Source organism: Cavia porcellus, unplaced genomic scaffold (assembly GCF_034190915.1).
Source record: "Cavia porcellus strain 051 isolate PalLab524CR breed Dunkin Hartley unplaced genomic scaffold, mCavPor4.1 scaffold_1, whole genome shotgun sequence".
NCBI classification, from domain to species: Eukaryota; Metazoa; Chordata; class Mammalia; order Rodentia; family Caviidae; genus Cavia; species Cavia porcellus.
This window is the reverse complement of record NW_026947484.1, coordinates 233772152-233785659: the sequence shown is the minus strand read 5'-3', so window position 1 is coordinate 233785659 and position 13508 is coordinate 233772152. Positions and strand designations below refer to the sequence as shown.

Sequence of the window (13508 nt, the reverse complement as noted above, 5' to 3'; positions counted from 1 at the left end):
CCCCCTCGGGATCTGGGTCTCTCTTGCTGGCGGGGAGACCCCAACTCTCCACGGGTGCCCACCCTGCTGCGATTGTCCTCGCCCCTACGACAGAAACCAAAGGCTCTTTAGCATTTTTATTAAAAAAAAAAAAAATAGCCACGCAGAGCGCTCGGGTGGTCTCCGGGCTGCTCCGCGCCGCGGACCCGGTCCAGCCGGCCAGACACGGCCACCCGGGTGGGGAGGGTCGCGGTTTCCCGGCCCGGCCCCGCCCGGCGTCACTTGCCCACCGAGTCGAATATGACGCGGTTCTGCTCGGCGCGCTCCCGCTGGCTCTGCGTCCGGGCCAGCTCCAGCAGGGTCCGCAGCAGGTGGAAGGTGAGGTCGATGGACAGCGGGGGGTCGTCCCGTCGCGGCCGCTCGCCGGCGCCTGCGGCTCCCCAGCCGGCCAGCCCCGCGCGGCGCGGGAAGCGCTCGGCCAGCAGCAGGAGCAGCGCGCGGGCCCCGCCGCCCTGGCTGCGCGCCCCGGGGCTCCATCGCAGACTCGGGTCCTGGACCCCGGCTGCCGCCGTCGCCGACACCGGACTCCACTGGCCGCTCCCGGGGCGCAGCTGCACCAGGAGCAGCAGCAGCCCCACCGCCAGCGCCGCACGTCCCGCCTGCCTCATGGTGCCGCCGGCCCTGGACACACGGGGGCGGCGTAGGTGAGGCGCGTCCCGGACGGACGGCGCCAGGTGGCGACTCCAGAACCAGCCCAGGGACCCGCCGTCCCTCCGGGGGGTGCCCGGGACCCAGGCCCTCCAGGGCCTCCCGCCCTCCCTCCGAAGGTCGCCCCTGGGTGGGCAGGCGCAGGGTGCTGGCCGGCGCCGAGGGAGTCTGGACGGCCGATGGCTGGAGCCACTCACAGGTTGTTGAAGAGCGTCTGCTGGTGCAAGGCGGAGCTCCAGCGTCTGCGCCTCGGGGCGGGCCGAAGGCGCCTTGGGGAGCACGGGGTCTGTCCCGGGACTGCCGCCAGCCTTATATAGCGCCAGGACAACTCTGACGTCAGAAGAGAACACGCACTGACTGTAGAAACAATGACAGCGGCAGCTCCGGCTGCAACAGAGGGACGCCCCACCGGACGCCAGCCCTCGTGTCCCTGGGGCCAGCGCTGGAAGCGGCATGGGACGAGACTGAGCCAGAAGGGTTGTCCCAGGACCACGCGTGTCCTCCGCTTTGCTTAGAACAGCTAGTGGTGAGGAGAGCTGGTCTTGACACCCGGCTAATCCCGGGGTTTCCGCTTCCCATTGGAAGCAGGCCCGTGGCGCTGTCCATGGTTCTGACCCCTACTTGGTCCCCCAAGGCTAGCGCCGTACTCCTAAAACCAGGCTGGGCTCAGCGCTTAGCCCCAGAATCTAACTTCTACAGCCTCCCAGCTGAGGCACCATAGGAGGGGCTCTCTAGCTTCCCACCACAAAATGGGGGGGTGGTGGTCCCCCGTTTTCTAAGTTCACCAAAAGTGGTGGTTTACCGAAGGTCTGTCTTCCTCCTGGGAGTAAGGGAAGTACTCTTAAGTGTTTGACTTCTAGTTAGGATCACTGGATAGGATGTAAAGAAACTGGGTTCATTTCCACTCTGTGACTCCCTCCTGCAGTGAACAGGGCACTCGTTTTTACGGCCCTTATAGTCCACATTTGTGAAAGATGACTGGGCCCAGACTTCTTTCCAGCTGCAGCCATTGCTGTGGTTTTCACAGGTCTTATTCAGGACCTCTGCCGGTTCTAGATGACATACTTATTAACGTATTAACTGGGGGCTGGGGGTTTAGCTCAGTGGCAAAAGCACCTGCCTGGCAAGTGTAAGGTCAGGAGTTCGATCCCTGGTACAAAAAAAAAAAAATTAACTGAAGCGCTATATAGACAAGGAGTTTCGGGGGTCTCCAAAGAACACCAGGGCTGGGAAGGGTTACACTAACAGATGTGTATGGCATTTTTTTTTTTTTTTTTGTCTTTTACTTTTTATCGGAACCGGGGATCGAACTCACGACTGCCTGCTTGCAAGGCAGGCGCTTATGCCGCTGAGCTAAATCCCCAGCCCCTACACTAACAGATGTGTCTATGGAAAGGATCAAGTGGCGGTTGTTAGTGTGTGGATATAAAGCTGACAAGGTCATTAGGTTTTACAAATATTTATGGAGTGCATGCTATACACATGGTATCCACAGGCTAGTCCTGTACCAAGAATTTCAGTCAGTGACAAACTATGTACACAACTGTGGCCCCATAAAGTTATAACGAAGCCAAAAAATTCCTGTCACCTAGTGGCACAGGAGCTGCCAAACATCACAGTGCAATGCATTTTCCTGTCTTTGTGGTGGCATCAGTGGGAACAAACCTACTACGCTGCCAGCTACATAAAAAGCACAGTGCATACAACTATCTACAGCACAGAAGATAACAGAAAGTAACAACATGGGCTCATTTATTATATTATCATTATTTTAGAGTGTACTCCTTATTACAAAAAGCTTACTATAAAGCAGGACTGTCACGCAGGCATCGGCCTCAGACACCCTGGGTTTACTGTCTCCTGTCTGCACTAGGAGACCGTGCCGACTGACGGTCCTGTGCCATACAGGAGTGGCGCTGTGTTCACAAAATGCGGCAGCTGCCTGGCGGCACCGTCCTCAGAATCTACCATAAAGGCCTCTGTGATTTCAGAGGCAGTCAGTACACATCTCAGAGTGAGCGGTGCCATTCCAGAGTGCTCTGACCAGCAGCCACGCCTTGGGGACACTGATCTGCAGAAGTAGGAAAAGACTGAGCATTTGGGTCACGGTCCATCGCTGCAGTGGGGACAGCAGGGCAGGGCAGGGTTAGCGCTGATGTGTCTTCCAGGACAGGTAGGAATTCCAGATGATAGCAACACACTGGACGATGGCCAACCTATCGAGAGAAGAGTATCACCATGAAGGGCCTGAGGCCGGGCTCCACAGTGCATGCCACGCATAGGCTACACAAGTGTGAGGCCAGCCAGGGCACACTAGCAACACTCTGCTTCAAAACAAAAAGAACAAAGTAAGGGCGGAGGACAGCTCAGAGGTACAGCGCTTGCTTAGCATGCGGGGCTAGGGAGAAGGAGAATTAGTAACACAGAAGGGCGAGATAGGGAATGTGGGACAGAAAGGGAGGGCCTGCCCCAGCGTTCTGAAGGCTCTTCCTTCAGCATGGTGAGGGGCTGCACCTGGACCAGAGAACAACTCTGAGCTCAGACTCAAGGTGCTGGCCTTAAGCTCCGCCTCCCAGACGAAAGCCTCAATAGCTGACCCTGTTAGTTCTCCCCCCAGACGACGCAGGCCCTCTTCAGACACACGGCTTGAACCAGGGCTGTGCACTGATGAGCTGCATCCCAGCCCTCTTTTCCACTTCTTACATGGCTAAATTGCCCATACCTCCCTTTCCCTGGGGTGTTGGGGATCGAGGACAGGGCTCTGCGAATGCTGGGCAACAAACCACCACTGAGATACAGCCACAGCCGGCAAGGCAGTGCATTCTCTGTTGCTGCTGCCCTGGGACTGAACCCAGGGCCGGTGCACTAAGCTACATTCTGGCCCTTTTTCTTTCTTATTTTTGAGAAGGATCTTGTAGTTCTATTTCAGCTTTCACAGTGCCCAGATTACAGTACAAAGTAGCCCTTCTTTATTTCAAATTAAACTTGATCTGGTGTCCGAGAATGTTGCAAAGGCTCGTAATGTTAGGATCTGGTTCACAGTCTGTGCTCTCTTTGGTTACACCATCCATGTAAATGTTGACCATGTCCCCTCTGAAAAGCTTCTCTCTCCCTCTCTTTCCCCTGTTCAGTGTTTTGAGTTTTGAGACATGGTCCAGGCTGTTCTGATTCGGGGCAGTTTTTCTGCCCCAGTCTTCTGGCTGCTGGGGTTACAGGCATAGTGCACTGCTGGGCCTACTTTTCTATCTAGCCTAGGTTATAGCACCAGCGCCAGGCACTGTCCGTGAAGATATGGAAAGCTCAGGTGGGGTGGAAGGAAGGGCTGCAGAGGCAGGATTCCCCCTGGGAAGATTACAGCAAGGTCGGTGGGGACATTCTGGGACACTTTCTATAAAGGGCTGGACGTTCGGAATAAAATGCATGGGGTCTGAAGAGCTCTGGCCAGAGCAGTATGTGCTGGCTCCAGGGTCTATCTTGCTCACAGTTGCAGGTAGTGTAGATCTTTTTGGGGTACGGATCTGTCATACCTGTAATGCAGGGGGACCAGGTAGAAGTTGGCTAACTGCACAGCAGGCCAGAGCTGTACGAAGAGAAGGTGGAGGTCGGCTGGCTGCCTCGCTGATCAGGGTTCGTCACCCTGCCAGGCCCTGGCCTGTTTCTGCACACAGGCACAGGCAGAAGGGGAGCACTCGGCCAGGAACGAGACAGAAATGCCCACGGAGGGATCCCGTGTCAGGAGGGCCCAACCAAATCCCAGGGCATCCCAGGGCTTTGGGAACCAGGAAAGGCAGGGAGGCGGTGTCAGCTCTTACGTAGTAGTTGGTGATGAGGGCATCGGGATAATCCTGAGGGGACAGAGAAAGAACCACTTAACCTTGGACTACCAAGCAGCTCCACCTACAAGCGTGAATATCCCACGTGGACGCTTGTTCCGAGAGTGTGCCCCTGCCCTGTGCTCCACATGCTCCTCTCCTCCCTGGCTGGGGACTCTCCCTGCACCTCTGCCTTTGCCCATGTCCTTCCCCGGGGCTGCCAGCCGGAGACCCACTCACCCGCTGTAGTTTGGCCCAATTGTCCCGGGCTGACAGTCCATTAAGTGTCCCTACCAGTGGCAGGAAGCAGCCTAGGAAACATGGAGCGAAGGCCCCCTAGGACAGAGAAACTGAAGCTCTGTGAGAGCCCGACATCCCCACCAGGTGCACCCCTCTGGGTCACTCACCTGGTCCCACAACATCTTCTTCAGGGCATCCAGTTTGGTGGTGCCAGGGATGAGCCGGTCCAAAACCTTGTACCAGCCTCCTACAACAGGGCCCTGAAAACAAAGCCTCGATACAGGAGCAGGATGTGGTGAGGGGCACCTGCCGCCCCTTACAGAACAAAGCTCCTGTCCCCAGGTAGCAGACACCACATCCCCAGGAGAGGCAGGCGAAGACAGAGAAGCAGGCTGGCCGCGTTGGAAGAAACCAGGGGAAACTGATGGCAGAGGACAAAGACCTCCACCCCATGCCCAGACATGGACAGAACACCCCATGCCCGTGGACAGAACTTACCACGAAGCCACAGCCCAGGAATACCATGGTCCAGGTCCGGCCTGTCTGGTGTCCCTGCAGACCCCGCCTCTCCACCAGCTGCTGTGATATCACATCACCCAGACCCATCAGGGACCCTGTGCAGGGAACAGGGCGGTGTCAGAGCACCTCCCAAACGGTGAGCTACTGACCAGCGAGACTGCAGCACTCCGAACCCCAGGACTTCATTCTGGGCAAATGACCAAGGCCTCTGTGCTGGCCCACAGCTCTCCTTCCTTCAAGCCGTGATGCCTCATACGTGTCCTTTCAGAAGCCAGGATGAGTGCGCCAGGAACCGAGTAAGCACTAAAGGAAAGTCAAGACAGAAACCGCAGAGGAAGAAGAGCCCTGTCGGCAATCGAAGGCTTGATCAGACTAATTTTCCCAAACCCCTTGTTTTAGAGATGGAGAAACAAAGTCTGGGATCCCACATAGCCAGCGCTGCAGGACACATCCTTCACACAATCCCACGCTGTCAACAGAGCGCTAAGGACACTGTTTCTCCTCCCCAGCCCGGTGTCAGACCCTGGACAATATTCTGCACCTTGGTCTAGGGGCCCTGTTTGTGGGGATAACTTTTACCTAAACATGAGTGCCTGCACAGTCCCGTGAGGGTAGGTGGCTGGTCAAGCTGGTAAGATTCCCCCGAGGAAGAGTCCTGGCCAGCAGCACAGTCAGCCAGACCCGGCCTCCTGCACGCGTGTGGCCTTGACAAGAGGTATTAGAGCCAGTTTCTGGGGCTACTGTGTCCACATCCCCCCAGCCCCCACTCAGTTCCAAGCAGTCCTAGACACCCACCCCCAGGAACCAAGACAGATATTGTCACTGTTTGGTTATGGTGGCATCTAGCAAAAACACACACACAGGTTCCCTCGGGAGAAGCCACATGATCTCCTGCTTGCCCATCTAGTTCGCTGGTAATGGAAGCCCCTCCAGACACCCCTCCCTACCCCCGAAGCCACCACTGTCCCTATGCCCTCAATTAGCACCAGACAAACACATCCTTCAACCCCGCTCTTGGCCTGGAGCTGGCTGTGACGTGCATGCTGGCTGCACACTCACTGCCCAGCTCCCCCCTCTGCACAGCGAGTTCCTGAGCAGCCTCATCAGAGGTGGCCGTGGGGAGCTGGGGCCGAGGACGGGCACTGAGCAGCTCTGGGTCTCCCTGGCGCTGGGTGCACCCAACACAGTAACAACACCCCACTTTCCCCTGAAACTGCCACAGGGAGCTTCCCCCAACACTGTCAGCAAGACCTGCCCGAGGGAAAGGATCCCATACACTTTTGTTCTCGTACTGCTACCATATCTGACCAAATAACGGAGGCAAACGGTCAAAGGCACCACCCCAGACAACAGCACTGCTCTGGAAAAGGCCACTGAGCTTAGCCTGGAGGACAACATGTCAGGCTGCGTGTTGGGACTGTGGCCCTCCCCCTACAGCACTTAATTCCCCATGTCCCCTTCAAAAAGGCGGGACTCCCAGGGAGGAGAGGGAGCTGCCACAGTCATGCACAGAGAAGAGAAACCCTAGGAAGACTACAGGCCTTGCACTGAACTACACCCCAACACACCTCTCTTTTCAGAGTCCAGCGGACTTTCTAAGTTGGCCAACCTGGGCTTGAACTTGCAAATCCTCCTGCCTCAGCTTCCCAGCGTGTTGAGATTTTAAGTGTGTGCCATCACAGTCAGAAGATGAAGGTGCTTTTTAGATGCCAGGAGTAACAGTCTGACAGTCCTCTGGCCAGAGGATTGAAGTTTAAAGACCAGACATAATGCGGCACATGTGTAAAACCAGCTCTCAGGAGGCTGAGGTGGGAAGATCATGAGTTCGAGACTTGCTTGGGCCACACAATGGGTTTAAGACCAGACTGAACTACACAGTAAGACCATGTCTTAAGAAAACAAATGAACAAAAAAAAGTTCACAAAGGACTCTCAGCCAGGTACGGTGGCACATGCCAGTAGTCCAGGACTCAAGAGGCTGAGACAGGATCACCGCAAGTTCCAGGCCAGCATGGGCTACATACTGAGTTGAAAGCTAGCCTAAACTACAGTTAGACTGTCTCAAAACACCAAAAGACTCTCGCACATAACTGCCCAAAGGTCTGGAAGGGAGGCAGTTGCTCTTTATCTATTGATAAGGACAGTGTTTGAGAGATGAGGTGGCTTAGTAGGGAGTGAAACCGGGACAAACCCAGGAAGGGAGCAAGGTGGCCTCAGCATAGCTGAGGCAGGATGGAGGCCAGCGAGAGCCAGGGACTTCTGTGTTACTCCTCTGCATGGGATTTCTAAGCCAGCCCGTAAGGGGCCACTCTTATGGCTCAAATCTGAGGTGTCCTCTTGAAAGCCTCACGTGTCTGGAAGGTGACCAGATCATCAGTGGGTTTCTCCACGAATGAGTTTGTGGCTGAGTGTGCAGTTACGAAGCGGGGCCTGGTGGGAAGAGGAGGCCCAGTGGAGATCACTGGCGGTGCGGCCAAAGGGTGCACCTCCCACCCGGCCTCGGCCTTCCTCTCCTCTGCTTCCTGGCCTCCACACCTGGAGCAGCTTTTCCTCTGCTCTGAAGCCTGCTGAGCACGGACTGTGGCCAGGAGCCCAAATAAACCTTTCCTCCCTTAAGCTGTGTCAGGTATCGTGTCTGGTTGTTAAGGAAAGGGACCAAGACAGCCACACAGCAAAGATGCTCCCTGAACTACTAAAGTACTCTGTCCTTACTCTGCAGGACTCCTGCAACTTTGATCCTTGGGCACCCTGTGCCCAAGATGCCAGGGAAAGTCAAGTGTGTGCTTTCACACTTGGTCATTTGCCAACAGTCACACAACAAAAGGCAGAATCGGAATGAAAATCCAAGTCCCTGACCCCACCTTCCTGGGAGCTTGCAGTCATTTAGAAAGAGGAATTCTGGGCCCCAAACTATGTCCATTAAGCCTGAAGATTACTAAGCAATAGGGCAGCAAGATGAGGAGTAGGGGATACGAGCTACAGACCCCGCCAGGTCTGTTCGTTCCAGACAAACAGCACCCAGAAGTTTGTCCTCTGTCCGTAGAAAATCAGGGCCCCAGACCTGCAGTAACTCCAGGATGGCCTAAGGCTCGATCCAAGCGAAGAGCAAGGCCTGCATTTCTGGCCCAGGTGTCCCTTTGAGCAGAACTCGACTGTTCAGATTCCGCATCCTACCTTCCCCAGCCAAGAGCTCCAACACAACCAAACCATCCCAGGCCCTTGGAGACTACTGGACACGGCCAGTCTGAATTTTCTAGTGCTCTGACTTGGGAGTTGGGGCTTAGGGTCTGCATACACATAACGCCCTAGTCCTGATGGGGCAGGGCAAAGGGCTGCTGGACAGTGATGCCCCAATGCCAGGCTGGGCGCACAGCCCAGCAAGTAGACACTGGTGTGAGTATGACATCATGCCCCTGGGCAGGTGCCAGTTCTGATGCCGTCACTCCCCATCAGATCAGGGGGCAGCGGAGGGGAGCCAGCTTCCTCTAGGCACAGACCTATTTGGGACCATCCTCTGCCACTAATTGAAAAGTGCCACTTCTACACTTCTGGGGCACGAGGCATGAGTGAAGGCAAGGTCCCTGCCTCCTGTGTTTTGTTTCTCCACTGGCTTTTTATGGAATTTTTGCTGTTTTGAGACAGGGCCTTACTAAGTGGTCCAGGCTGGCCCTGAACTATCAATTTTCCTGCCTCGGGTTCCCTGGCTGTGAGCTCTTGATTGCCCAGCTGCATAGAGTCCTATATGACTCTACAGAGAAGAAGATAAAGTGTTAACAGGAGATAAGCCAGAGGGGAGGAAGTGGCTTCTTGGACCGAGGACAGGAAGTGTGCCCTTGAGCAAAGGCGGCTGGTGTGGGGCAGGCAGTGCTGCTGACTCAGAAGCCTCTCACGGTACCTACCTGCCTGGCTGCGGTAGGGCCCTGACCCTGCACAGGGCTCAGGGGGCGCCGAAGCCCAGGGTGGAGCACCTTCACCGGATGGGTCTGAGTGCTCTGCTCACTCCTGCTCTTAACCTATCCTAGTGCTAGAAAACAAGGCAAAATGAATGGGTCTGCAGCTTGTCGGGTGTCTAAACTCAGACCAGACCAGGGACTGTGCTCGGCATGGTGGGGCCCCAACAGTCTCAGTCTATAGTGCAGGGCAGGACAGGACAGTGGTAACTGTGGTTTCAATGCCAGCTCCATCACTGAGCAAGTGAGACCTCAGTTTCTTTTTCAGTAACATCAGGGGCTGAACTGGGTGGTCTCTGAAGCCTGTGTACTTCTCCTGTCCTGGCTGACCTCAGATTCCAGAGAAACCAGTGCCTGCAGGAGCTTAGCTGCTCTAGTGGTCGGATCAAGGAGGCCTAAGACAGGGAACTGGGCCCGGAGCCCACTGGAGACTGAAAGGGGTCGGGAGAAAGGAAGAGATAAGGCTGACTCAGGCTCTGCAGAACACACAGCCAACCTTTCCCCAGAATGCCCTGTTCCTGACTTCGGCCTGGCCAAAGCTGGTGCATTACACATTTCTGCTAAACCGTTTCCGATCTCCGTCCACCTACGTCCTGCTCCAGCCATCACTGCAGCTCAACCTGCCAGAGCCTTGCCTCAGACAATGCCAGTCCTGGGACCTCACCGCTGATGCCTTCAATGACTATGCTTATGCCACCCGGCCCAGGGGTGAAACCTTGACCAGTGCAGGATGGGGGCTGATGGGTTCTCTTTTCTCCAGACATGACTGTTCATCCAGACTGTCCTAAGAAATATTTGAAAGAGGTTCTCAGTCAGTTCCAAGGGACTGAGCAGCCAGCACTGTCCCACTCCCTCACCAAGCACCAGCACATAAGCTTCATGCTTTGCTTTTTGGGGAAAAAAAAAAATCAAACAAAACCAAATCCTAAGATACTTATACGTCTTCAGATTTATGGTAAGCAGAACACCACCATTACAATAATAACTTGTTGGCTGGGCCTACTGATGCACGCCTGTAATCTCAGCACTTAGGAGGCTGAAACAAGGAGGGTTACTGCAAGTGTGAGGGCAGCCTGGGCTACAATGTCAGTTCAAGGCCAGCCTGAACTGCACAGTAAGACTCGGTCCCCCACCCCCCAAAAACTTTGTTATGCCAGGGTTACCAATACTCATAAAAAGGACCAGCCTCTTGAGCTTCTAAGTTTATTATGCATTTAATAATCAACCCAACGCTGATCCTGTGAGGTCCTATACCTCAAGCTCTCAGTGAAGACAATGAAAGCCAAAGGAGTTTACTAACTTGTGCTAAGACAGCCATTACGTATTACAGCTCTGAGATTTAAATCTTAGTCTTCCGACTCCAATTCTGAAACTTCTGCTTTCTAGTGTGATGAGCACTCCCCCAGGATCACAGCAACTACTGTGCTGGATCCAGACATACTGTGCTCAAAAAATAAAAAATAAACCTCTTACGCTAAATTCACTTCCTCCCTTAATCTGTAATTTGGTCTAAATACACCAAGAAGCAGGAAAGGAAAGTTATGAAAGATTTGCAAAGTCTTCCTAAGTGCTAGGAGGCTACAGGGTGCTTCACAGCTAAGCTGGGCTGAGCATAGCCTCCAAAAGACAGAAGGTGTGGGGGGCCAAAGGACACCAGCGTGGAAAAGAGCAGGATCCAGTCCAGCCACACATCCACCATTGGGTCCCCTCGGAGCTTTAGTTTCTGCCGTTGTCAGCTGCAGATCCCTGTTAGAGAAACACAAGGCCTATCCCTCCTGTTCCTTCTTGATGGTCACCACGGGGAAATCTTCTATCTGGCACTTGTGGGCCCTGAGGGAATCTGAGGTTGGGCAAATTCCCAGTGCATCGGTTCCCATCATAGCCACACAGTCCAGCATGAGTCACCACACACGCAGCCAGGTGAGTCATGCAGGCTGATGGACATTCTGAGGACAGGACAGGAGGTGTTAGGGCACAGAAGGCTGAAAGGGGGCTCACTGAGGGGAAGAGAGTCCATCTCCTGGCCACCTATACAGTGAAGTTCCTAGTGTTGATGTGGGGTTATCCCGGGAACACTCTGGCTTTCACTAGCTCCTCAGTACTTCTGACAGCTTTTCCCCAAAGCCCACAGTCCTCATTAGAATACTATTTTCTTCCTCTAAACACAAGCAAGACCCCATCATAATCACTTTTGGCACTGAGGGACACATGCCTTCTGACCCTTCTCTACACAAAACTTAGCTCTGCACTATCTCCTCTTTTACCAGGGTAAAATGTGCAGTGAAATCTCTGGGTTACCTTTGTGAGGTTGCTACTCAGTCACTGGGTTTGGAGTAACAACTCTTGAGGATATTGTTTGGGGATGCATTCATGACTAAGAAACTGTAAGAAAGGCAAAGAAATGATGTACAGAAACTCTGGAAAGTGGTCACCTTTTTGAATGTGTGACTTAGGAACAGGTGTTCAAGGGGTCCTGAAGCTGGATACTGATACAAAAATGCTCAGTTTAAACTGCAAATATGTGTCTTTATTCTTTTGTGTATTTTTAAGTATAAAATACTAACAAAACTATCTCGAGTAAGAGTCTTGAATTCACTTATCAGGTGTAAGCCAATGCAGACTCATGTCATTTTACAGACCTGTGGTACTTATGACACAATACATATGAAAGTGCTTTGTACACCATAAAACGTCAGAGGAGTGTGTTGTTAGTGTTCCAAATTGGGACCAACTGTAGTAATGCTTCTATCCCTAAGAACGGACTGCTCAGCTTTTGGTCACAGCTGAGCCAGCTATGTATACCACTTAAATAGTCTCTGAGACTCGCCCTCCCAAACAGAGCAGCTTGGGAGGGAACTGTTCCAGGGCCTAACCACAAGCAGGAAACTGTGAGTGCTGTACAGTGTGCCTTGCCTTGCAAATCAGCCTGCACTGGTCCCAAAGGGACACTCACCAGCCGTCAGGAGCTGCACTTTCCACGGATGAGCAGCGAGGGCCCGCTGGTATGCCCGCCAGAGTGCCATGCTTCCTGTCAAACCGAGAGGAGAGGGTCACTGCCACTGCCGTCCCAGCAATGAAAGATGACTGACATTGCCTTGTGCCCATTCCGTCTCTTCCCCCCAGTATGTCCAACAGACGCCCCAGGAGAACCCTTTCTGGAAAACTCCCTGTCACAGGGAAGAGATACGTGTAGGCAGCAGCCATCCCGCGACCCCAGTCCCGAAGTAGGGTTGCTCAGGAACCTCCCGCCCGGGGCGAGACACCCACGAGGTCACGATGGTCTTGTTTTCCCAAAGAGCGCGGGTCCCCAGATGCACACTTAGTTGGAACTAGCCCGTATCCTACACCGGAAACGAGCACGCTCCCTGCCCGGGCTCTGAATGGTCACACCCTGAGACCCCTGGGGCGCGCGGTTCTTTAAACTGCACCAGCCACGCACCGGAGCTCCAGCGCCGCGGACTAGCCCCGCTCACGTGACCTGGGACGAGGCTTCCGCCGCAAGCCCCGCCCCTTCCGCCAGCGCGCCGCAGTCTCGTCCCCCAGGTGCCGAGTTAGTCCGCCGAGGCACGCGCCGTGGAAGGCAGCTCACCTCGGCACCCGCTCTGCGAGCGCCTCCTTTTCCGGGGGGAGCGCGCCCTGCTTTGGGGTGCAGCTGCCCACTGGGTTCATCTCCTCTTCCTCCCGGCGCGTCCGGCCTCTCAGTCGGGAGCAAACCCCTAGTTCCAGTCCCCTCCACCCCACCCCTGAACTAAGGTCCTCGCCTTCTCAGTCCTAGTTCTGGGCATGCACGTGTTATCGTCTAGATCGTTCCTTGGCCTCAATTACGTTTGTTGTCTTTTCAGCTAACTAGCTGCCAGTGTTCCCTTCAACGCTGCATGCTAACTTCTCTAGGAAGCATTTAAATTACCTAACCTCGGCAAGAGTTCAGTACCAAAAGAAATAAACAGGTCTCTTTATTGCCTGGGCTAATTAAAAATAATGTACTTCAGGAAGGCCTTTAACTCACAGCAATCTTTCTTTCCTCGGCTTCTAGAATGGTCGGATTATAGGTGTGTTACCATGCCCAGCTACAAAGCCTTTTTTTTTTTTTTTTTGGTACCGGGAAATAACTCGTGACCTTGTACTTACCAGGCAGGCAGTTATGCCACTGTGCTAAAGCCCCAGCCCCAGAAAGCCTTTTTAAATGAAGGGGTCACAAGTGTTTGTGGGTAGCAGATTAGGCTCTTAACCCCCTTCCAGCTCTAGTATCCCAATATTCTGTGAATACAGTAAATACCTTTCTTAGGATGGAGCAAAATTGC

General features: G+C 54.2%; 2 protein-coding genes across 7 annotated transcripts; both read right to left on the bottom strand.

The window, feature by feature from the left end:
• Window positions 1–101: 101 nt before the first annotated feature.
• On the bottom strand, window positions 102–2069 carry Ucn (urocortin). Its single transcript, XM_063230884.1, has 2 exons — window positions 885–2069; window positions 102–660 (listed from the first exon to the last, which is right to left on the bottom strand). Exon 2 carries the CDS (start codon window positions 645–647, stop codon window positions 258–260), a length of 390 nt encoding a protein of 129 aa, XP_063086954.1. The 5' UTR covers window positions 648–660; window positions 885–2069; the 3' UTR covers window positions 102–257.
• A 353-nt stretch (window positions 2070–2422) lies between these two features.
• Mpv17 (mitochondrial inner membrane protein MPV17) lies at window positions 2423–13508 on the bottom strand. Of its 6 annotated transcripts, XM_003472873.5 has the most exons (8): window positions 12647–12923; window positions 12161–12235; window positions 5238–5353; window positions 4907–4999; window positions 4740–4835; window positions 4500–4532; window positions 4215–4267; window positions 2423–2903 (listed from the first exon to the last, which is right to left on the bottom strand). In XM_003472873.5, the coding sequence occupies exons 2-8, from the start codon at window positions 12228–12230 to the stop codon at window positions 2834–2836; spliced, it is 531 nt and encodes a 176-aa protein (XP_003472921.1). In that variant the 5' UTR covers window positions 12231–12235; window positions 12647–12923; the 3' UTR covers window positions 2423–2833. The 6 variants fall into 6 exon arrangements, with proteins under 6 accessions (XP_003472921.1, XP_063086929.1, XP_013011467.1 ...); XM_063230859.1 differs by lacking the exons at window positions 4215–4267; window positions 12647–12923 and adding an exon at window positions 13484–13508; XM_013156013.3 differs by lacking the exon at window positions 4215–4267 and having other exon boundaries at window positions 12647–12924.